At 28.2% G+C, this 24665-nt stretch overlaps 1 protein-coding gene across 1 annotated transcript; it reads left to right on the plus strand.

Annotated features, from left to right (window-relative positions):
* Window positions 1–18151: 18151 nt before the first annotated feature.
* On the plus strand, window positions 18152–23138 carry LOC125815531 (uncharacterized). Its single transcript, XM_049495026.1, has 7 exons — window positions 18152–18584; window positions 18664–18750; window positions 18996–19214; window positions 19814–19978; window positions 20474–20527; window positions 20820–20966; window positions 22756–23138. The coding sequence occupies exons 1-7, from the start codon at window positions 18261–18263 to the stop codon at window positions 23131–23133; spliced, it is 1374 nt and encodes a 457-aa protein (XP_049350983.1). The 5' UTR covers window positions 18152–18260; the 3' UTR covers window positions 23134–23138.
* Window positions 23139–24665: the final 1527 nt, after the last annotated feature.

Below are 24665 nucleotides of genomic sequence, written 5' to 3' on the forward strand. Positions count from 1 at the left end.
TTAGCAGCTTGCATGGGTGATTTGCTTGTGATACTTTAGTCTATTAGTTCGGTAAAAATCAGAGATACTTTATATGTTTCATAAGAACAATTTGCGGAATGTAAAGTAACTGGATTTTTACGTGGAAAGCACCCGACCCACAAGGATGAAAAATCACAACCTTCACCTTAGCAGGATTTGCCTTAAACTTCACTTAAACTATGATCCTTAACAAAACAATGATTTGTTCAAGATTTTTGATCGAGTCCTCTCCGAGTTGCCCTTAACTCGGAGCTGAAATTTTTAAAGATTTTTACCTAAAACAATGATTTTTAAAAAGGTGGAAATAGGTACAATTCAATAACAATCCTCACTCAACAAACTAGAATTGAAGAACATTGTGATACATGTACATGAAATGTGTACTCCAACCTATTCCTTTTTTTTTTTTTTTTTGGTTTCTCACCCGGTGCTTGGTACCATGGAGCCCGAGTAAATCCGGATTTGCGCGGGGAAGTCCCACATTGGGGGGTAAATTGCTCCCTAACAAAGGCGAATCCGTACCCAAGGGGGCTTGAACCTCAGACCTCTTGGTTAAGGATAAAGGAGTACTTACTACTCTACCACAATCCTTGTTGGTCAACCTGTTCCTTTAAGTCACACTTGAATGGTTAGACATGAATATAAGAATGATCATTATATGGTTTGATTTTTGTTATCCTCCTAGTATAGGTGTCTGAGTCTCTTTAATAAAGGACTATATTTATAATAATACAAACACTTTTTTTTAGGATTAGTATTACTTAAGAAAGAAGCGTTTGAGTTGGAGGTAAACTCATTGCTTCACACAACTGGATGTATGCAGCATTTATGAGTTCTATTATGTGTAAATATCATCCAAGATTTCCCCATAGACTTCCATATTCCTATGATCCTTTATTCTTAGTTTAACTTACAGAAATCTTACTAGTTTAGGAGCTAATTATCCGGTGAAGACATATCTCACAACTCTAGGATCTAAATTCTCATGAGAGGTCCCGGTTACATAGATATAACACACCCAAAATTGGAGATATAGATCAAGAATCTATTAACATATTTACTAATCTCAATATTAAAAATATAGCATCCCACTTTTCTTTACTATCCAGGACTTCAATACATTTAGAAATTAGGTAGAAGAATAAAGTTGTTATGCATTCTAGTTTGCAATAGTATATATTTTATCTGATTTTGGTGCTTCCATATATGTTCAGATACAAGGAGTCAAAATTAGGTGTTTTGTTCTAGATACACTGCATCCAAGTAGATTCACATGTATTTGAGATACATAACAAATCTTGCTCGCCACCTGTGGCCTAGCCACATATAGCCCAAGGTGACCAATCGGACACTCTTTGTCGAAAAATTATACTATGTATTAGAAAATTGTACTAAATTTGCTAGTTAAAAACTATTTTTCATACATATATATTAAATCTTGGACACCCTTCACGAGATTTCTGAGTCCGTCACTCCAGATACACGCAAATCACACCATATACATACAAATATTGAAATCCACATTTCGAAAGGTCGCCATTTTTTGAAGAAAAATAGGCCCAAAATTATTGAAGGAGAATTAAGGAGAAGAAGAGAAGTGTAAAGTTTGTTGAATCTCCCCAAAAAAAATTGGAAGGATTTTGATTGTATTGATTTTTATTTTTTTTGCATGCGCCAGAATATTGCAAAGTTATTGCAAGCGCGATTTCCTCAATTTATTGGTTTCAGTAGCATTTTTTAACTAGTTAGACTTGATATGCATTTGATTATTATGTGTCTCGGATACATGTATTTGGAAGCGACAGATACATGTATTTGAGGTGAAAAATATGGTACGATTCTCCATTATGCAAATTGAAAGAAAGAAAGATAATTAGGTACTAAACTAGTAAGATTTGTGTTGTTTAATCTTATATATATCTCAAAGTATAAATACAATCCACTTTTCTTTTCTTTTTTCACTCAAAATCATTTTTATTTTTTGGAAAGATAGGGGTCAAACACAATTTTTTTTAATCAAATCCTGAAAAATTACTTTTCAAGTGAATTGTCAAACAAAAACTACTTTTCTCAATAAATAAAAGTTATTTTGATAAAAAGTGCTTTCCAAAAAAATACATTTTTGGAGAAACATGGTGTAGATGGGCCTGTAGGTCTGGACCAAGATTTCATTTTGGGCCTAACATCAGGATGGATAAGTTGACTTTAAAGTTGAATTACTCTCCAATTCCACTTGAAAGTAAGTGGGCTGATCTTGACAGGATATGAAGACTAGATCCACTTGAAAATGTTCTTTTCTATTAATTCCACTAAAACATCACTATGCACATATTGCTATCAAGTCAATCTCCTCATGTCCACTACACCTCCTGAAAAATTCTAAATTTTGAAAATTGCAACTTCACACTTTTACCTCATATTTTCTTTGTAAAAATCTACCGACCATATCTGTAAAATGTCTTAGATATCTTTATCTCTTTGATTATGGACCTAGTAGCTTTGGTCCTAATTGCATACATATTTGTTTTAAAATATTCATTACATATGTACAAGTTATTAATTCAGAATCAATAACTTTGAAGGGTCATTAGAATCCTGAATTCATGATAAGTCTCAAATCTTGACTCTAGGGCAGGGAGGCAATGCATATGCGGATTCGATTGAACTCAGTAGATTTTGCTTAAACAATGTATTTATGTTATAAATTCATTAAATATGTACAAATATTACATTTAGAATCCAATTATTATCACTCAAAACCGTCAGTATAAAACTCAGAACACATAAAGTTGAAATCGTAGCTTCACTTATGAGTTGACTCCACCTTTTGCCTTTATCTTTCAAAGTCTTTGTGGTGCCTTTTCATTTTGTTTGGTTTGAATTGGAATATTTATTACTTGAGAACTAAGCTTTTACATTGGCTATTTGCTATGTTTTGGCAAAGGCTAGGTCAAAAAGGAACTAGTCCTTAAGACTTCATTTTGGTAAAAATATGTTAATTAGAGCTCTTTTGCATTAGATTAAAGTCATGAAATACATAATTAGGAACCAAATTTTAAAATTTGAAATGAATTGTTGAAGAGACAAGATGGTTGTGTAATAAAAGAAATGACTAATTATAGTGATGATATAAGGAGGAGCATGTGCATGCAATGACTCAAAAGAAGTTTCCCCTAATGATGGGCTTTCATGACTGCAAGCAAATCTTAAGAGAATGAGAATTTGTGTACATAGCATGAGGGACATCATAATCATGTTGATGCAAGAAGCTGGACATGGTCCCTTCATTAAGATCCTACAAGCATGAAACCACACATAAGAATTTTGTCAATTCTTTTAATCCCATGTTTTTGACCATTAAATAGTGAGGTAACATCGATAGGATCTCAGAGATTTCATGTTCGAATTTTAAATTATAAAAAAATAAAAAAAATTGATAAAAACACACTTTTTTCTTTAGTAAATTCTACATGAAACGAATAATTGGGTTAATTACATTAGTGGATCCTGAATACTAGATGCATAAAGTGAAAAAAATAAATATTTTATCAAAAATGGAATAGGACAAGAGGAACAAGTTATTTTGGAATTGATTATTCCGAGATAAGATATCTTGGGATAAGTTATTTCACCATGTATATGAGATAACTTATCTCATCACTAAGGTATAAATAGTGGGATAAATAATCTCAGGTCTGCTTAACCTCCAACCAAACGCAGAATTAAATAATTCTACATTTTATTCTAAAGATTATTATACCTCATACTTCACACCATGCGACTCGTTAATAAAAATGATTCTCTTTTAATTAAGTAGACTCTATGCCAAATAAATTCAGATTAATCGGACCAGAAAATCATAAATATTAGTACTTCATAAAGTTGAAAGAGAAAAAAAAAAATTCTAATAATAACCTACCCAAAATCATGGTTTAGGAAAATCTCCACTTTGGACTTTTTGGCTGGGTGGATATGGTCAGTCACGAGTATACCTCAATGACTATGCCCCCCTTCCCCACAATATTTAATTTTTGCTGATAATAATGTTTGAAAATCCCCTTTTATTAGCTTATAAAATGTTTTTATCAAGCCAAGAAAGCTGACCATGCCTCACAGACACAATCATTGCTAGACATTACTCTTTAGAGGTCAGATATTATACCTTTAAACTTCACCATATTGATTACTATACTACTTCTTTCTTTTTCAAACTCCTTTCTGCTAATTTAAATTAACTAAGAAGATATCATGACCTATAACCCTAGATTGTCCATTTAATATTTGACCTACATGTGTGATGTGTGTAATATCATATTATAAACCAAATTCAATTTTCACCCCACCAAACAATGCTCTATCTTGTAAACTCACTACAAGACATCAAGTGGTATAGTCCTAATATTTATTCTAACAAAAATATTTAGTGACAATTCATGAGTAAATGTTAGTTTATTCTGTTAAAGTTTTTACTAGCATTTATATTAAGAGTATTGATTAAGATTCAGACGTCATATTTATTGTCGTAATTTTTTAGCGATAATTAAGTAAATGTAATTGTATTAAGAATGGCTAAAACCTCCAGCATCACTTATAAGTGTTAGTTATAAATATCTATATTTATCATATTGTTATAATATAATATAATGATAATTATATTATTAATACTAAATAATTATGGTAAATTTTTTATTTGTTGTAATGAGTTAGGTTAAATAACCACCATTCTTTATGATGATTCTGTTCACTTCTTTTCATGTAAATGTTTTGAGTGGGTTGCTCTTTTAAACTATCATTCAGCTTTACTAATATTCCCAAGCATTGATGCTTTGATGTAAATATATTCTTGCAATTTTAGAATATTGCAATCTTTTAGGAATCTTTTATCCAATTCAAAGCATGTTATATTCTTCATTTCTTCTGCTTTTCGTTTTATCTTTTTTTTTTTTCGAATGTAGAAAATATTATTGTTGAAAGAAACCAAAATAAGAAATATCTAAAGAATCACAATATACACAAAATTCCAATTCTTAAGTGGGTTTAACTAATTTGCGTTAAGGACGTTACTATAATTATAATTGGACAAAATCCTTTAGGCTTGCGAAATGAAAATATATTTGCTTGACCCCTACATCCAAAAAGTAGAGGAGAGAGGTATTGAAGACACTCATAAATTAGGCATTAGTTTTATCTTTGAAATATTGACAGCATTAAACTTATTTTTCTACTTGACTAACTCAACTTAAATAAACCTCTTATCTGTCACATGGCAAATCAAGTGGTCTCAAACTCTTTGTAATAAAAATGTGATAGAAGTGTTGAAAACACTTTAAACTATTGACGAGAATTTAGGGGTATATTTCACTCATGTGACAAGATCAAGAGTGTATTTGAGTTTAGTTAGTCAAGTAGGGGGAGGAGTGCATTTAAAGTTGTTAATAGTTTGGGGACAAAACTAATACTTCACGTCAAATTTAGATGTGTTTTCAATACTTCTCTCAAATAAAAATAGTACCCGCTCATCTTAATAGTTACTTTATTTATTTCATTTTTTTATTAGCCTGTTTTGAAAAAAAGTATCATATATTTATATATTTAAAAATAATTTAATTTTAAAATATTCATTTATTTTTAATATCTAAGATCATAATATTAAAAAATATTATATCGAATCAAATTATGTCAGATAAAATTTAAAATAATACTAATAATAATAATTTCTAAGGGATAGTTCAATGGTCAGACTTCTTGTTTCTATTTTTGTCATGATTACAAGATTTTTAATCCCGCAATTCCCTCATGGCATTGTTGTTCAATTGAAACCAATCACGATAAGTCGATAATTATAGTCATACTAAGATTTTTGCACATAATGTACTAAATTATACACGCGCCCATAATTCTTGTGAGGGAAAATTACGCGTATAAGTAAATCTATACTAGTTAATTACTTAATATAATTATAGTTTGTCTTAATTATAATTCACGACTTACTTTTAGCTATAATTACGCGGCTCAGCTTTTTAGTTTTGTATAATTCACACGTTTGTTTAACTCGAAATTTGTATAATATAATTTGTATAACTGTTTACACTTCTGATGTTTGTAATTGTGTAAATTCGTTATTTTGAGTTTATATAAAAATATCTGAATTATACAAATGTACCCCCGAATTTTACAAACCTGTGAATTATACAAATCTACGAATTATACAAACGAGGCAACTTAAATTGTAGCTACAACCCGTAAATATGCAAACTATAGCTATAGAGCATAATTAAGTTTATTATAATGGCTATTTGTGAAAGTTTCTCTTGTTAGTTTCAGTATATTTGTGTTGCATGTGAATATTACGTCAATTTTAAAAAATATATTTGAAAAAAATAAATAATGTGAAATTAAAAAACATTATTAAATAGATATAACTTTATTTAAATAAAAAAATATCAATCATACTTAGCTAGATCATTAAAGGAGGAGAAGTTTTGTCATACATAAATTTGATAGGATAAAATTTGAAATAATTAATATAACAATAAATATAAATTCAAACAACATATACATTTAACCCCAATTTTTCTTTTGAGAATTTTCAAAAGTAAAAATGTGGAGAATCTTTTTTAATCAAAATTTGTTAAGCAAGTTTTGCGAACCAAGCTTTGATCAAACGATTTTAACTCTCTAATTCATATATCCCCCTTTTGATTTTGCTAAACAAAGGCTCTCTCATTTTTCAAAATCCAATATCCTCGTCATGCCTACATTAAAAACTAGAGAATATAAATGTGATTTTCTTACACACAAATTATTTGAAAAATTAAAAATATGATGAAACGAATAGCAGATAAGACAAATTTAAGCATCACTTTTAATTCGATGGGACATTGGGACTTAAAGAAATTATCTTTTCATCCTTTTATTTTAATCTCATTCTACTTAGTAAACTCCAATATTTTTTTCTTTGACCTTCCAACTATTGCATGCCCACTCAGTTATAGTTCTAAAAAAAATAATTATAATTGTCCTAGTTTCGCGATGATCTCATATTTCTCCATATCATAAGTATTTTTTACTAAAGAAAATAACATTTTTCGTAAAATTCACCTTTTAATCCGAATATTCTTTATAGATTCTTAAAAGTTTTGATATCTTAAAAACGCATTCTCAACATTAGCATATAAAAATATAAAAGGTACTTCTATTGCCTGCGTAAAGCTTTAATTTCCAAAATTTCATGGCAATTCTTCAAATGGGATAAGATATGATAAAAAGGTCAAGAATATCCTTTAAACTATTAGAATTTATTTATTTTTTACTTTCTTTCTTTTTAAGTCAAGGAAATACAGCAAAGTAATGACTAAGCTAAGATTTTTCTTTTAAAAAATAAATAAATAATTTAGACTACACTTATAAAAGTGGATTTAAATTCTATAAAATGGTCCTTCTCTAATCATTATTCTCAAGATAATCCTAAAGACTTAATTTGAGGCTTAAAGTGTACCTTTGGTTCTTGATGTTGGGTAATTATGGGTAAAGGGTAAAATAATGGAAAAATTATAGATATATATTGTTGGGACAGTTAATATACACTATTAATACACATATTATGGTTAGATATTATATAAATATATTTATATATATGATCGAATTATGCGAGACCTGTAATTATCTCTTAAAACAACGTTGGTCAAACCAACACCTCTAGTTGGACTGCTGGGGTGCCACATTTGGGACCTATGGTATATAATCTTGTCCTCCTGGGCCAAAATTGTTTGTGGATCCACTGAGGACCCATCAATCAACAATGTAATATTCATAGGAAAATTATCTAAATATACAGCTTATTTTACTATATGTTTAAAAAAATTCTATCATTTGAAAAAATTACAAAAATTTCTACTCTCTTATTTTTGGATACATCACTTTATGTATCGGTCGGATACATCACTTTACGTGATGTATCGATGTATCGGTCGGATACATCACTTTACGCAATGTATTGGAACATTGAGTGATGTATCTGAAATCGAGATGCGATGTATCGAGATATTGAGTGATGCATCCGAAATAGAGACACGATGTATCGAAACATTTTTGGATGTACCCGGATTCCACCAAATTTTAAGAGATTTTTGTAATTTGAAAAGGGGTAGGGATAGGATGTAAGTATCTCTTAATAGTATGAGATTTGTGTAAAATTCTAATATTTTTTCCGTTTTCATTTATTTAAATCGTTTTGACTTTGTATGGGGTTTAAAAAGTAATAAATAAAATAAAATTATAGTCTTAAACTAAAGACATGAAGAATATATCAAAATAATGTTTAACTTCGTGATCTTAAAAAATTGTCGTTAAAAGAATTATATATTTTTTTTCAAAATTGATTTAAAATAAAAGTATTTTATGTTTTGACCTAACAATACCTAATTTCATCATTCATGTATCCTATATATTTTACAATAATCAGTTAGTTAATCTTACTGTTTGTTGTTTACCTATCTAAATTCTAAAGAGCTAATTATTTGTTGTATACCTATCTAAAAAGCTAATTAGCTCTCTATAAGGATAAGTGGAATAAATTCTTGTTCTTTTTCTTCTTCTTTTCACTAAATTTATAACTTTCTTAACACTTATAAATCAAAATATGACCAACATATAAGCTTAAGGTCAAATACCCTCTCAATCTTTTTTTTTTCCCTTTCAAAATTCTAATATTGGTTTTAGTCATTTCGGGTTGAAAATAATAGCTATTATTGTACAATTTTAAATTTTATAAGTAAATTTTAGGATATTACTCTATTATAATTTATAGGGATAAGGGTCTGAAAAATACTCCAACTTTGATCGAATTTGTTGTTACAATACTAAACTTTCATAAGGACATATTACCTCCCTAAACTATTTAATACCGTATTTTTTACCCCTGAACTATTTAATAGTGTATTTTAAAGGTATATATGTGCCCACGTGGACACATTACTATTTATAATTTTGCATTATTTTTTATGTCCACGTGGGCAAATATATATGTTTAAAATATAGTATTAAATAGTCTAGGGAGGTAATAGGTCCTCATGAAAGTTTAGTATCGCAACAGTAAATCCGACCAAAGTTGGAATATTTTTCAGACCTTTATCCCTAATTTATACGGATGGGAATCCACCACTTAGGGTAAGTCAGTTAATCGACCGATTTGTCATTCTGTTTGAATTTCCTCTATTTCTATTTAGTGTTATTTATTTTACTTTTATCTTTATTGTGTTATGAATTTAAAAATTAGTAAAAAAATTGGTACTACAAAGATTTCCTCAATTTATATTCAGTGATTTTTTCGTTTTAATTTATTAGTTTTAATTTTCTTTTCAGTATGTTATGTATTTGAAAATTACCAAAAAAAAACTGGTACTACAATCTCAATAATGTACAATTTAAATATTAAAATTTGTTTGACTCTCAAAATCTCAATTGTGCCACATAAAGTAGCACAAAGAAAGTAACATATATTATTGATAAATTATGTAAAAAGTTTTATAGATTGTAATAATTAACAAATTAAATATTTAAAAAATATATACAAAAGTTTGATTGACTCTCCTAAGTTTATCGGTGTGACATAGATTGAGATAACTGAAGTAATTAACTGTCCTAGAAGAGAATGTGAACTGCTTATGGTCAATCGGTGAATTGATCGATTTGTCCTTCTGTTATAATTGCATATATTTATATTTAATTAGTACTCTGTCCATTTCAATTTATTTATTTTACTTTCTTTTTTAGTATGTTATGTATTTAAAATTTAGGAAAAATGCATAAGTACCCCCCAACCTATGCCTGAAATCCCTGAGACACACCTAACCTTTACTAAGGTCCTATTACCCCCCCCCCCCCCCGAACTTATTTTTTAATTAATTTTCTACCCCTTTTCGGCCTACGTGGCACTATCCTTGAAGAAATTGTCAACACGCGTTGGGCCCACAAGATAGTGCCACGTAGGCCGAAAAGGGGTAGAAAATTATATATAAAATAAGTTTGGGGGGGGGGGGGGTAATAGGACCTTAGTAAAGGTTAGGTGTGTCTCAGAGATTTTGGGCATAGGCTGGGGGGGGGGGGGGGTACTTATGCATTTTCCCTAAAAATTATGAAGAAAAAAATAGTACTATAAATCACAATAATTAACAACTTAAAATATCTTAAATTTTTTTAAAAAAATTGATTGACTCTCAAAATTTCACTTGTATCACATAAATTGGAGATAAGGGTCTGAAAAATATTCCAACTTTGGTCGAATTTGTTGTTGCAATACTAAACTTTCATGAGGACCTATTACCTCCCTAGACTATTTAATACCGTATTTTAAACATATATATTTGCCCACATGGACATAAAAAATAATGCAAAATTATAAATAGTAATGTGTCCACGTGGGCACATATATACCTTTAAAATACACTATTAAATAGTTTAGGGGGTAAAAAATACGGTATTAAATAGTCTAGGGAGGTAATAGGTCCTCATGAAAGTTTAGTATCGCAACAACAAATTCGACCAAAGTTAGGGTATTTTTCAGACCCTTATCCCCATAAATTGAGACAAATGCAGTAACACATATTATTTGCAAATTACGTAAAAAGTAATATAATTACAATAATTAACAACATATAAAAAATGACTCTTATAAATGTATGTGTGCCACATATTGAGACAGATATAAAGTAACATATATTGAGTTCATGCTTGCACATACTCTTTTATCTAGTGTGTGTGTGTGTGTATATATATATATATATATATATATATATATATATATATATATATATATATATATATAATGTGAAATTTAAAAAGGGGTAACTACAGAAATCCTACTAGTTTAGGAGCTAATTACTGAGATTCACGTTAGTTTGCAATATTACGAATCTTATCAAATTTTGGATTTTGGATACATGTATTTGGCGTGTCCAAATACGTCCAAATACATGTATCACGAATACATGAGGTCAAAATTATATGTAATTTATTCTAGATAGACTGTATCCACATGAATTCACATGTATTTGATTCTCTTATTCGCCTCTCTCCCATCTCGCTTTCACTCTCCTCTCTCCCTATATCTGATATACCATATACATTTGTCTAGTGGGATTTGCATTTACCCGGGGATCTCGATGACCTCTCTCTTTCTCCCATTCGACTCTCTCCTTCTCTCGCTCAACTCTCTCCCTATTTTGGTGTATCTGGTAGCAAAAATACATGTATCTAGGTGTATCTGACTTGAAATCTAGTATGAAATTATTAATTAGTGAAACAATATGTAATTATTTCAAACTATAGAGAAAATTAATAACTATTATAGGAATGTTTGTCTAAGTAGATTATTTTTCCTTTAAAATTCCTTCATATAGTGATTATTTTCATCAATTACATATGTTGAATAATGACTATTGTTAATTTAACCCAAATTAAACCCCACATTGGTCTTGTAATTATGGGGTACCGGCCCTCTCTTGCTCAAAAAACCTAATTGATGTCCCCTCTTCAGAAAGCAATTCGGACTTTAACAGCCTTTCGATCAACTTTTAGGGAAAAATTTCCCTACTTTTATTACTTTCGTATTAATTATATATTAGTACATGTTTAATTAAGGTATTTAATATGAAATCTTGCAGTATTAGAATATTAATTGAGTATCATAACAATTAGCGCCATGGTGTTAATCATTATGAAGCCATGCAGTCATGAATATTTTTGAGCTGTTTTCTTTAATGAAATGATTTCTTAATTCAAAATAATTAGGTTACATGTAGTTTATTTGGCCAATTTTTTGAGAAATTAAAGCTTTTTTTTTCTTTCAAAAAGATGTTTACTTTAAAAAATTGAGGTTTGACCTAATTTATAGAAACAAAATAAGTGGTTTTGTACTGTACTAGGGACCCGTTTGGACCCAAGAATACTTGAGAAAATTTTGCGGAAAATTTGGGAAGTGGTGTTTGGTTATATAACTTGGCAAATATATCCCAAGTTCCCAAATACTAGAAAAAAATTAGTATTTGAGCCAAGTTCTAATATTTGAGAATTTTTAAAAAATTCAAAAATCACCCCAAACTTTTATATTTTATAAAAAATACATATTATTTATTAAGTCCAACTAATATTTGTTACTACCTCCTCCGAAAAAGTTTGAGTTCTAATTTGAGTGATAAAATTGAGAAAAAAGAATAATTTGTGGGCTATAATTATAACCGAATCAATGACAAATTTGAATATGCGATTAATATATTGCTCTTACATATATTGTTATTTTGTTGTTGTTGATTGTTATCAATTATGTTATAAGGTTATTTTTAAACTGAACATATTCATTATAAATAGATAATTCAAATTTATGGGTGTTTTTAATAGTTTTAGAACTTATGGATATAAATCATATATTTTAAATAGTCAAATATTCTTAGGAAAACTTGGGGCCAAACACATGATGTAATTACACTAAAAACTTAACGCAAATATTATTTGCCAAGAATATTTGAAAACTTAGGGCCAAACCTTAACCCGAAGTTGTCATAAGCTAAAAAAATTACTTTTTTTGGTGGAACCACTTTTTGAAAATTTAAACAAGCGAAAAAAATGTAATTTTAATAATGATAAAAGTACTTTTGAAATTGACTAAATAAATAAAAACGGCTATTTTTCAAAGTGATAAAAATAATTAAGCAGATTTTAAAAGTTATATCAACCAGACTATAATCGAAAATTGTATAAGTAAGCTCTAAAATAAATATTTAAAATAGAGAAGTAGTATATACTGTATTCATACAGAGATAAATAAATTAGTGATATAAGCATTTAACATTTTTAACCAATATCAAATGTAGACAGCAAAAAATTGTAATCTCATTCCTAAATTTGTGCAGTTGATGATCAGACATAATCATATCTGACAATAATGATTGTAGTTTAAGGAGTGCCTATGTTATTTCTGGTTTTCTTTAAACAATTAGGTGCCTATATCTTCTATCTTATTTTTATTTATTTTTATATAATTTTTCATTCCGTATTTGATATTTATATTAGAGCCTGACTATTTAATTTTATGCTGCATGGAGCCCCATTTGTGGAGAAATGTTTCTTATCAAAGATTCTTTCATTTCATGATTTCAACCTGAAACCTTTTATTAAGGAAAGAGCACCTCCATCTACCGCACCACATCCTTTAATGGCCCCTCTATCTTATTTAGTAAAAAGGGGTTTGAGGAAATTTTGGAGTATTTTTTATCATTTTTATTATTTTATCTTGACATATTATATTTTAGGAAAAATTCTTTTTGCTAGAGAATTTGGTCAGAATGATATTTTATCTATGTTATTTTATCTTTTTAAATATTTTTACCCTTTTAACTTTAATATATTTTAACTAAAAACAGAAAAAAGATCAGTTTATTTTAAAATAAAAAAGATATTATAGGTTTTTAAAATTTCTAGCCAAATTCTGACCAAATTTTCTGGTCATTTAGCATTGCCCTATATTTTAATATTATTATTTCACCTTCCGACATAAATAATTTATTCTGATAGTAATTACTATTTCTGATATAACTTAATTATCTTAAAATTGATAATCAAATAAGGTATAAAAAATATTAATAACTTATTTTGATACTAATTACTGATTTTAATATAACTTAATTATTTTAAAATTAATAATTAAATAAGAAATAAAACAATCCTATCTAATCTATTTAATTATGTCCAACATACCAAACTCCCCTTAATGCTATCAAAAATTGGCATCAACGTTATAGCAATATACTCTCTATGGAAGGATCAAATCACTACAATAAAAATAATCTTGAGTAACAATTAATTAATATAATAATTTAATTATTATTAAATATGTATTTTTAGCTAGTGATAATAATATTCTTTGTAAATGTTCCTTAAATTTATAGCAATATTAAATTCAATGACAATTTATTAATATCGATAAAAAATTATACTTTGTCAATGTGTTATTTATTGCTATTAAAAATTAATTTTACTATAATGGGTTTAAAGTGTGTGTTGTTTCGATTTGAACTACATTAAGTTTAAGATAATCATAATTTTCTTATTAAAGTATTTAGAAAAAAATTGAATAAAAAAATTCGAAGTGAAAGGTAGAACTATTTACCTTCCCAAAGATTAATGTTATAAAATGGAACAAAAGAATATTATTATTTTTATTGAATAAAAGAAAGTTTTAACAGTAACTATCCCTTTCTTGTCCTTTGCGACCTTCTTTTTCATATAGTTAAAATAAAAATGTGATTTAGTTTTGCGTGAAAGAAGATTGTTGCACTAATTTTTAAATTTACTACTCCCTAGTTCATTTTTATTTGGTCATAATGAATTATATATTTTTAAAAATAATAAAAATTATAATATTCGTATAGTTTTAATAAAGTTGAAAAATGATTTGAAAGATACAGTAATTAATAAGTGAATTTTATGTTAATATTAAAATTTTCTTTTGATATTTATAAATAAGTAAAAAAATAAATTGTGATTTATAATTCATAAATTAAATTTTTTGGCCCATCTCTGGTGCACGTTGTAATGATAAAGACATATACTAGTTGTTATTATAAGTAATTTGGGGTGTTCCAAAGATTTAAGATTTCAATTTCCTCTCCATTCATATGTATTTATTTAAAAATTTCTTAAATAATACTTGTTGGAAAGCGGCTTCTCCCTCTTTCTTATAGGCCTCGTCTCTCTTACATGAGCTAATTAATCCTCCGGGATGATATTTTATAATACCTTTTCAAATAAACCTATAGGAACTTCAATCCCAAAAATAAAAAAATTGCACAATAAAAGCTTTTTTCAAAAAAGAAGAAAAAAATTCTGATAGTGAGAGTAAAACAGGTGAACACTAGCTCATTCAAGGCGTCTAAAACACCTTCAAGATGTCTGAAACTGTTGAGCTATAATAGCTTGTTGTGTCAAGAATGTCCAAAATATGTTATTTAATCACTTCGTATATCATTTTACTTGTATATACAGAAAAAAAATTCAACGAAGGGACACCCTTAATTACATGCACGTGGCTCCGCCCCTGGTCATGGGTGTCACATACACTCCCGGCCTATGAGGTTCAGTTTCCTTGTTAAGGCTTGACCCATCATCATATAAGGAAGTGTCAGTCTCTACTGATATCATATTTGTCACGATTTAAACCTATAATCCTTTTGGCCCAATAGAGATATTATAAATTTATCTCTCGAACTATACCATCATCGAGTCTAAAAAGATGCATATCATGTAAACTTTTGTTATGTCTCATAAAATTTATCACTTTCCTCTCTTATTTCGATATGAAATTTAACTAAGGTATCATATGTACCCTCTCTTCAAGAAGTTCTCAACCCAAAAGGAGCTGTCAGTCCTTCTATTTGACCTATACTTGTTGGTTCATCCTCTGTTATGATCATATCATTATATGGTTATTTTCTAATTCTATTTTGATCCATAAGTAATGTTGAGTAAAAAATTATTCATATCTGATGTTTATGTAAAATAAATAAATGCAACATACTAATTGTCTTTCATATATATATACATATCGATTATTTAACAATAATTATGTGATATGTATGTATTCTCATATTAAATTTAACTAACAAGGTTAAATTATCTATTTTTATTAAATATCGAGGGTAGTTAAGTTCTTAACAGTACCCTTTTATTAATTAATCAAATCCAATAAAGACTAATACTTCATTTTATTTTATATGATTGTTGTTTGATCAAGTATGAAAATTAACAACAAAATTTGAAAAAAAATCTTGCACATACCAAAGTTATTCTTAGAACTTATAATTTTAAACAAGTTATAATATCACTAGGACTATAAGATAATTTATTAAGAATAAAATAAAAAAATTGAATTAATCAACAAATGAGGACTAAATTTACTTGTTATATATCGAGGTGTCCCATACACAAAGAAGGGAAAGAACGGAGCCCGAAAAGGCCGCGCATGCACATGCATATTTAACAGGCGCGCGTGCCTTCTTAATTTTGATTCCCCGTCTTAAAATATTTATCGTGTTTCTGTTATACGATTTTAAGAAATATATCAATTACAAGAGATAGCTACTTTTATTTTTATTTACGACTTAAGATATAATTTTCAAATTATTACTAAAAAATCGGATAAATAAGAAAAAAGAGTTAATTTTATCATAAACTTCTCAAATGATCAATACATTTTGAGACATATATTTTTATTAAGGACGACGAGTATTTTGAGACGAATGAATAAATACTCAATTCATCTCTCTAGCTCTTAATTTATTTATTTTTATTTCTCATATAGTATTAGGTATCCATATTAGATTCTGACGATTCAGATTTGGGTTGTACAAGGCCCATTTGAGAGAACATTTTTGAGAGAAAACGTTCCCTATCAAGAATTTTCTTATACTCATGATTCGAATATGAAATCTTTGATTAAGGCAAAAACAGTCACATCCATTGCAAAACATTCTTTAACTTTTAAAATTTATATAGTATTGTTTGGATTTTATTAATTATTTTTAAAATTGTGGACACAAAATTCTTTATTTTCAAAAATATTATTTTACATTTAAAAATAACATAAAGATAATATAAATTATAAAAATTAATAAATTTAAATTATCTAAATATTATATGAAAGTTGCGATAAAAATAATCGGTTTATTTTTTTAAATCTGAAGGGTGACTTCCGACTTATAAGTTAAAACAATTTATTTTCTCCAGAAAACGACAACTTCTAAAAAGACAAGTTAGCAACCCAAACAATAATTTTTTATTCTTATATATATATATATATATATATATACTTAATACTTAATACCGTGCAAATGAAGCAAAAATATTTTTTGCTTTAGTTTATATATAAAATTAATAAATCCTCTTAATATAAGAAAATATTATAAGTAGTAAAGTAGCAAAGTGGGTTCAAAATTTACTTTGTCACATATTCAAATTTGGTTGTGACATTCTATAGAAAAAAATCTTATATTATTTTCGAACGGATTATTACGCTTAAGTGATCTGATTATATCTATAAATAAATTATCCATCTATAAAAAAAATTAAAACTCATTCTTAATATAATAATAATAATAATAATTTGGAATGAAGGTAAAAAATAAAATAGCAACAAGATGACAGAAAGAACATCTAGGGAAGTGAGAAAGAGAAACACCTAAAGCAAAGAACTTTGAAACCCTCAGAATGAAGTGTAATTCTAATTCCTATCTGTCTTCAAACACCAAGCAAAGAATAATAGAAACCACAAACCCCACACCCCTTACCCGATTTCCACCGTCTCAAAATAATTGTCATTTTAGTAAAAATATTTATTTCAAAATAAGTCATGTCACTTTTCAAATTCAACAATATGAGATCGTTATTTCTGTTTATGTTTATATTACACCTTTTTGAATTATTGAATTAATACAAAAAAAAAAAATTGATCATATTTTATATCTTTTAAATATTTTGAATTAAAAATTATTGTGATTTATAATTTTTTTACTTAATTTTTTAAAGTGTTCATATTTATTTGTAAAATTTCCAAAAAAAAAATTTAAGAGGTGCATTAGTAAAATTATTATTTTTATTTATGTTAAAATCATACAGAAAAGTGATTAAGTAATATGAACGAGTATAAAATTTGACATAGAAAAGCTAAAGTTTCAGTCTTTGTATTGGAGACTGGAAACACTCCTCCCATTACCCCACCCCCCACCCCTCAAACCCCACACCAAACTCCATCCTCCAAGAAGCTCATATTTCAGTCTCCCTCTCTCCACTCAATTAATTCCCTCTTCATTTTCATATATTTTTTAAAAATAATATTATTTTTTTTACAAAAGTACTAGTACTACATGTCTTGATCACAACTAAATAGAGTAGTATTTATTTGTCCACAACCCACATGGAGTTAAATTGAAACTCTAAAAAAACAGGTGCACAACCCATTATTCTTGTACATTTTATATTAGCTCATGCCTAGGAGTTGCTGTTAGTCAGACAAAGAGAAGAAGAAGAGAATTATAATTCCATTATAGTATATAGTTTTTTTTTAAAAAAAAATAATTTCTAGAGTTTTGAGAATTCTTGGTATTAGTGAAAAATAGTCATGAACATGTTGTACTAGGACTTTTGAGATTTTCTTGAATTGTAGTTCAATTGTGTGTGCGGCGGTAATTATGGATAATTGGTGTTTTGTTCATCATTACACAACAAGACAATGCCAATGTTATTGTACAACAACAACACAAGAAGAAGATCAAGAATTACAAGAAGAAGAAGAAACAAGAAGTTACAATTCCACAAAAATTCATGTTATGGCTTCTAGATATTCCAAGAATATTTCACCAATCATTTACATTTTTGTTTTCTTCCTCTTCTCTGTTTGTCCTGTTTTGTCATCACTAGAACAATTCAACCAAACTTTTAACCCAAGTGATGACATGAAAATCATTAAATCACATCTCATGAAAATCAATAAACCTTCTATCAAGACAATTAAGGTATTCCCAATTCCATTTTTTCTCTTTTTTTTTTACTTTCTTTTCTTGTATTAATAATAACTGATTTTTTGTGATGTAGAGTCCTGATGGAGATCTTATAGATTGTGTATTATCACATCAACAACCTGCTTTCGATCATCCTCAATTAAAAGGCCAAAAACCATTGGTAAACCAATCATCTCTTTTTATTTACTGACTCGACTAATCAGGATTTGCATTGAGTCAAGTCCATAGAGGGTTGAATTTTTCTTGTAGCTCATCTTTTCCATAAAGGGAAACGCTTTTTACTTAGAGTTTCTCTATTCTGAAGACTCGAACCTGAAACTCTTGATTAAGGGTGAAGGAATCTCATTCGTTTCGATAATTTTTAGATTTGTACTGTAGATTTCAAAATGTTTTTTTTTATTATAGGAGCTAGCTGAGAGGCCAAGATCATCAGGACACAACATAAATTCAATGGAATTTGAAAATTTTCAACTTTGGAGCATGTCTGGTGAAACATGTCCAGAAGGAACAATTCCAGTTAGAAGAACAAAAGAACAAGACATTCTAAGAGCTAGTTCTATTCGAAGATTTGGTAGAAAAATTAAAAGACCAGTTCGTAGAGACACTACTAGTAATGGCCATGAGGTTTGTTTTTTCCTAATTAAATTTACGTTGTTCAGACTCTTCAAAAATATATTTTAATGTGTGTCGGATCCTCTGAAAGTATAGTGCAGTTTTGAAGGATCTGGCACGGAGGTGATAATATTTTTAAGGAGTCTTGAACAATATTAGAATTAAACATTTTTTGACTTTATTTCAAAATGGATTTATTTTCATATCAAACTATTGTATTTTCAGAATAAAATTTCAAGAACTTTAAGTGATTTTGTTATGAGTTGTTACTTTTAACATTTTTTTGTTATGAAATGCTTTGTCAAGTTACTATTTTTGGTTCATGCCGACTTTCATGTTTTTTTTTTCTTTTTTCCATATTTAGTTTCATTAATTTCATTTTCCGTTTATCTTTTTCTATATGCAAATAATAGTCACATAAACTTTTTCATCAAAAATCCAGAATTGCATTTTTAAGATACCCCATTTATTTCTCCTCACAAAATAAAATACAAATTTATTTAAATTATTTTTCCTCTTAATTAATTTTCTAAAAGCAATTAATAAACCTTAATTTTTTTAAAAATATTTTCGACCCTCTTAATTTTTTTAATTTTTTTTTGGAATTACAGCATGCAGTAGGATATGTAACTGGAGATCAATATTATGGTGCAAAAGCAAGTATAAATGTGTGGGCACCTAAAGTTACCAATCAATATGAATTTAGTTTATCACAAATGTGGGTTATTTCTGGTTCATTTGGGGATGATCTTAATACAATTGAAGCTGGTTGGCAGGTATGTTCTTATTAATTTATTTTTTGACTTTATATTATGTGTTCACTCCGTGCACGATAAATAAATAAATTTTTGTATCAAGTCTGACATGATAACTCGAATCAAAATATGAATAACCTTGTCTTTAGAAAGTGTAGTCACTACCTAAGAATATAGTTAGTCTGCGTGGGTGAATGAAAGCCCCTAGAAGGAAGCAATACATCCTATGTCATAGGTGTTATACCGTCTCTATTTATTATTATGATTAATCAGTGCATCAAGATATCGATCATATATTATTTTTAGATACTTTGATGGAAAACGCGGTTTCTTGGATTTAAATGTGACATGTACTGAAATAGAGGATAGTACTTAATAGAGTGAACCATTTTCTTTAGTGTCATTTAAAGCATGCCATTAAATCTTCAGCTACCTTTCAATATCAACAAATCTTTTTCTGCATTATCAGCATTTACAATATATAGTTTTCTAAATTATTTCATTTAATTATAACAGGTAAGCCCAGAGTTATATGGTGACAATTATCCAAGGTTCTTCACCTATTGGACTGTAAGTATTTTTAATTCATTGACATCATCTATTAATTCAAGTAAAACTATAACCAACTAAGGTTATGGTGGAGTGTTAACTGTTAAGTATTCCTTCATATCCTTAATCAGTGATCTCGGGTTCGAGTCCATTGGGTACAGAGTTGCCTCTGTTAGGGAGTGTTTTAAGTGGGACTTCCTGGTGTGAATTCTGATTTAATCAGGCTTCAATGCGGAAAATCATAAAAAATAAAAATTAAAGTAAAACTATTGAATTATTTATTAATTTTTGTTTAAATGATTTATTTTTTCAGAGTGATGCATACCAAGCCACAGGATGCTATAATTTATTGTGTTCAGGATTTGTTCAGACAAATAATAGAATAGCAATTGGGGCAGCAATTTCTCCAACATCCTCTTATAATGGTGGTCAATATGATATTAGCATCATGATTTGGAAGGTAATTACATTTCTCTATACAACAAAAAGAAATAAATTGGGTCTTTACTTGCACTTTAATTCGTACGATTTTTTCAAAAGGCCAAATTTATATTTAATATATGTAGGTTTTTTTATAAAAAAAAAATTGATGTGGAAATTAGTTCGTGGGTCTAAAAAATCTCCCTTTGAACTAGCAGCGACCCAATAGACAATGGGTAAAAAGACCTTATAGCCACACTCCTACGCCATCACTCTGTCATCTTTACTCGTCTAACTGAATCATTGACTCTTATACAACTAGTTGTTGCGGACCAAAATAGTTTCAAGATACTCTTACATGGTGTGATATTGTCCGCTTGAATAAAGGCGCACGATTTTTCCAAAAGGCTTCAAGAATTCTACACCTTATATATGAATATATGAATATATGAATAGTTTCTTTTCCTTTTCAACTTCCAATGTGAGGAATTAATTCTCGCACCCAACATAAACATCATTTCTAAATATCTCCTTTATTTCTTCCAAAAATACATTTTCATTAATTTCTTAGCAATTCTTTTCCCCAGTGAAATGTGTTTTAAATTAAAATTAAGCAACTTAGGAGGTTCATTTTAAAGGGGTACGTACTAATCTTTAACTAAAATCGATGTTATTGTCTTCTCTCTTTTTCTTTTTCTTTTCTTCTTGCCTTTTCTTTTAATCTTCTCATCATACTTTTATCTTTTAGTTTTATTCATACTAGAAAATGCAAAATGACTATTAATCATTTAATAGATGTGATTCATCAAATAAAATTTGTTTTATTAATCAAAAATAAAAGAACTATAATGGTTAAAATAAAAGAATGAAAAGGAAAAAAGAAAAAGTATTTGACATGAATTTACATCATGCTTGCATGTGTATGTATTAATTTTTACCTAAGGTGGAATCTTAAAGTTTCATTCATCGTATTTTTTTTTCAGTGGAAACAATCATTTTGTTTGTGCTTTTAATTTTTTCCCCCACTTTGTAAGATTCTCTTGACTCTTCTTTACCAAGCAAAAGCCTTCTCTGACCCATCCACTTGTTCTTATTTTTCACTTTATAATTAGCTCTCTAAATCTCAAATTGTATTTTTAGTTAACCTTGCTTTAGTTATCAAATTAATTTGTGGCATTAATTCCAATTAAAAAACTTTCTTATTTATCTTTTTACTAAAACACGATCAATTAGGCCTCTTTATATGTACGCAAAATACCTAATAAGTTTGGCATACATTCTACTTTTCTCTGCTCCTTCTTCAGACTCTATTTGTGAGATTATATTGAATATATTGTTATTTCTCACCCTTGACCCATGAACTCTTTATATGTTTGTTAGTAGATTGTAATTGAATAGGCTAAGACGCTTGGTCATGTTTCATTATGATTTTTTTTTTAAATAGTTTTTTTTCTTCAAAATGATAGATATTTGAATAGTTGTGTTTGACCATAAATGCAAATTAGAGTTGTTTTTGAACTTTTTATAATTAATTTGGAGTGGAAAACGTGAAAACACATTATTGTTGTTTTTTGAATTCTTGAAAACTCTGAAATTCAGTTTCAAGTTGAATTTCAAAATTTTATGATCAAATGTGTTTTTCAAAGTTCAACTCCAAAAAAAAATGTAAATTTTGATACTATGAGGGTCATTAATCATGCGTAGTACATACCCATAATTAGCTATTTTACTGACACTATGATAGGTGTTACAAGCTGCTTTTTACGTACAGGTTAAGAAAAATAGCTGAAAAGTGCAATCACATATTTATAATTATTTGTTGTATGCAGGATCCAAAACATGGACATTGGTGGTTAGAATTTGGATCAGGAGTATTAGTAGGATATTGGCCATCATTTTTGTTCACACATCTTAGAGGTTCAGCAAGTATGATACAATTTGGAGGTGAAATAGTGAATAGTAGAGGAAATGGATTTCATACATCAACACAAATGGGAAGTGGACATTTTGCTGGTGAAGGTTTTGGAAAAGCATCTTATTTTAGAAATTTACAAGTGGTTGATTGGGATAATAGTTTAATACCATTATCTAATCTCAAAGTATTAGCTGATCATCCAAATTGTTATGATATTCAAGGTGGGATTAATCGTGTTTGGGGTAATTATTTTTATTATGGTGGACCTGGTAGAAATCAACGTTGTTCTTAAAATTAAGAGGGTGGGGGTGGGGGGAGGGTACATGTTTTTTTTAAAATTATTATTCTTTACATTTGTATTGTTAAGTCTAATTAACAAGTGGTTCATCAAAATTAGTTGTTATACCACGTTGAATCAGGGGAGTTGTGTAAATTGGCAAAGGAAATAGTGAATATTTTATATAATATGTTTTTTTGATGTGTTAGTTTATATATGTTTTGTATGTTCTATTTATTTTGTCGTATCAAATGAAGTGTTATTTTCCAATTATATACATTTCGTCTACCATCAAATTAAATGATGTGGTGTAATGGATGAAATTATTTTTTTTCTTAACTATAGGTCTCAAGTTTGAATCTTGGGTATGATTTTTTTTTATAGGAAGCGATACCGCATGAATGGAGCCCCTACTCAGTGTGGATCTGAATTAGTTGGGCTCGAATGCAGATACAGTACATCAAATGGAAAAAAAAAAAAAAAAAATTACGTAGATTATGAATTTTTAAATCTTTATTTTAAAAATATATATATAAAATAAAATCCTATATAGGTCAAATTCAGTTCTGATGGTAGGTTAATTGACTTTATCAATCCATAAAAGAAAAGTGATAAATATATAACCCTTTTTTTTTTTTTTTTGCTTTTGTTTTATGCCTCTGGTATCTAAAACCATCCAATTAATGAAGATATGGACAGCGTTGACACTTTGACACACAACAGGTTGTTTGATTGATCGTTAGAGTTACATATAATGTTATTAATATATGGATTAGTTACGAATAGTTTAATTTTTTATTTATATATGATTCTAAAATGATAATTAAACACCACACTTGCATATGTTTGAATTGTAATTTTGAAATTAAAATTTTTAGATTAATTTTTTTTTCTTTTGAGAAGTGGAATAAAATGACATTAAGTTTGATGGGATAATAAGGTGGGGATATCCCGTATTATGTTTAGAATTAAATTGATATTTTATTTGGTTGAAGATATAAATTTATTCCAAACTTAATTCTCACCTTATTCCATGAACAAAAAAACCCTAAGACTACACTAATAATGATAAGATATCCTCTGTTTGAATTTATTTATCTGATTTTAATTTGATACGGAGTTTAAGAAAAATAAAAAAGTCTTTTGAATTTTATGATCTTAAATGAAAGATATGTAAAATGTATCAAAATGTCTTTTAATTTTGTGATTTAAATATGTCATTATGGAAAGTTAAAATTTAAAAATTGCCAAAAGAAAGATGTTTTTTAAAGCAAACTAAAAAAAAGAAGTAAAACAAATAAATTTACACTGAGAAATAGTATAGCATATATATGAGCAATATCAATACTATAAAATCATTACATAAGAAGTACTAATAATTTAGTTTCTTTTTGGTGCGGTAACCATCATCTATAATTTAGCACACCAGTAATCAAGTAGTAGTAAATTATTAGAGTATATAATCAATAGTTTACAAGAAATTGAAAGTTAGAAATTCTAAGAGCCAAGACATTATTTTAATAGGAGATTTTGTTTCCCATCATCAT

Source organism: Solanum verrucosum, unplaced genomic scaffold (assembly GCF_900185275.1).
Source record: "Solanum verrucosum unplaced genomic scaffold, falcon-dt-bn FXZP01000085.1, whole genome shotgun sequence".
Lineage (NCBI taxonomy): Eukaryota > Viridiplantae > Streptophyta > Magnoliopsida > Solanales > Solanaceae > Solanum > Solanum verrucosum.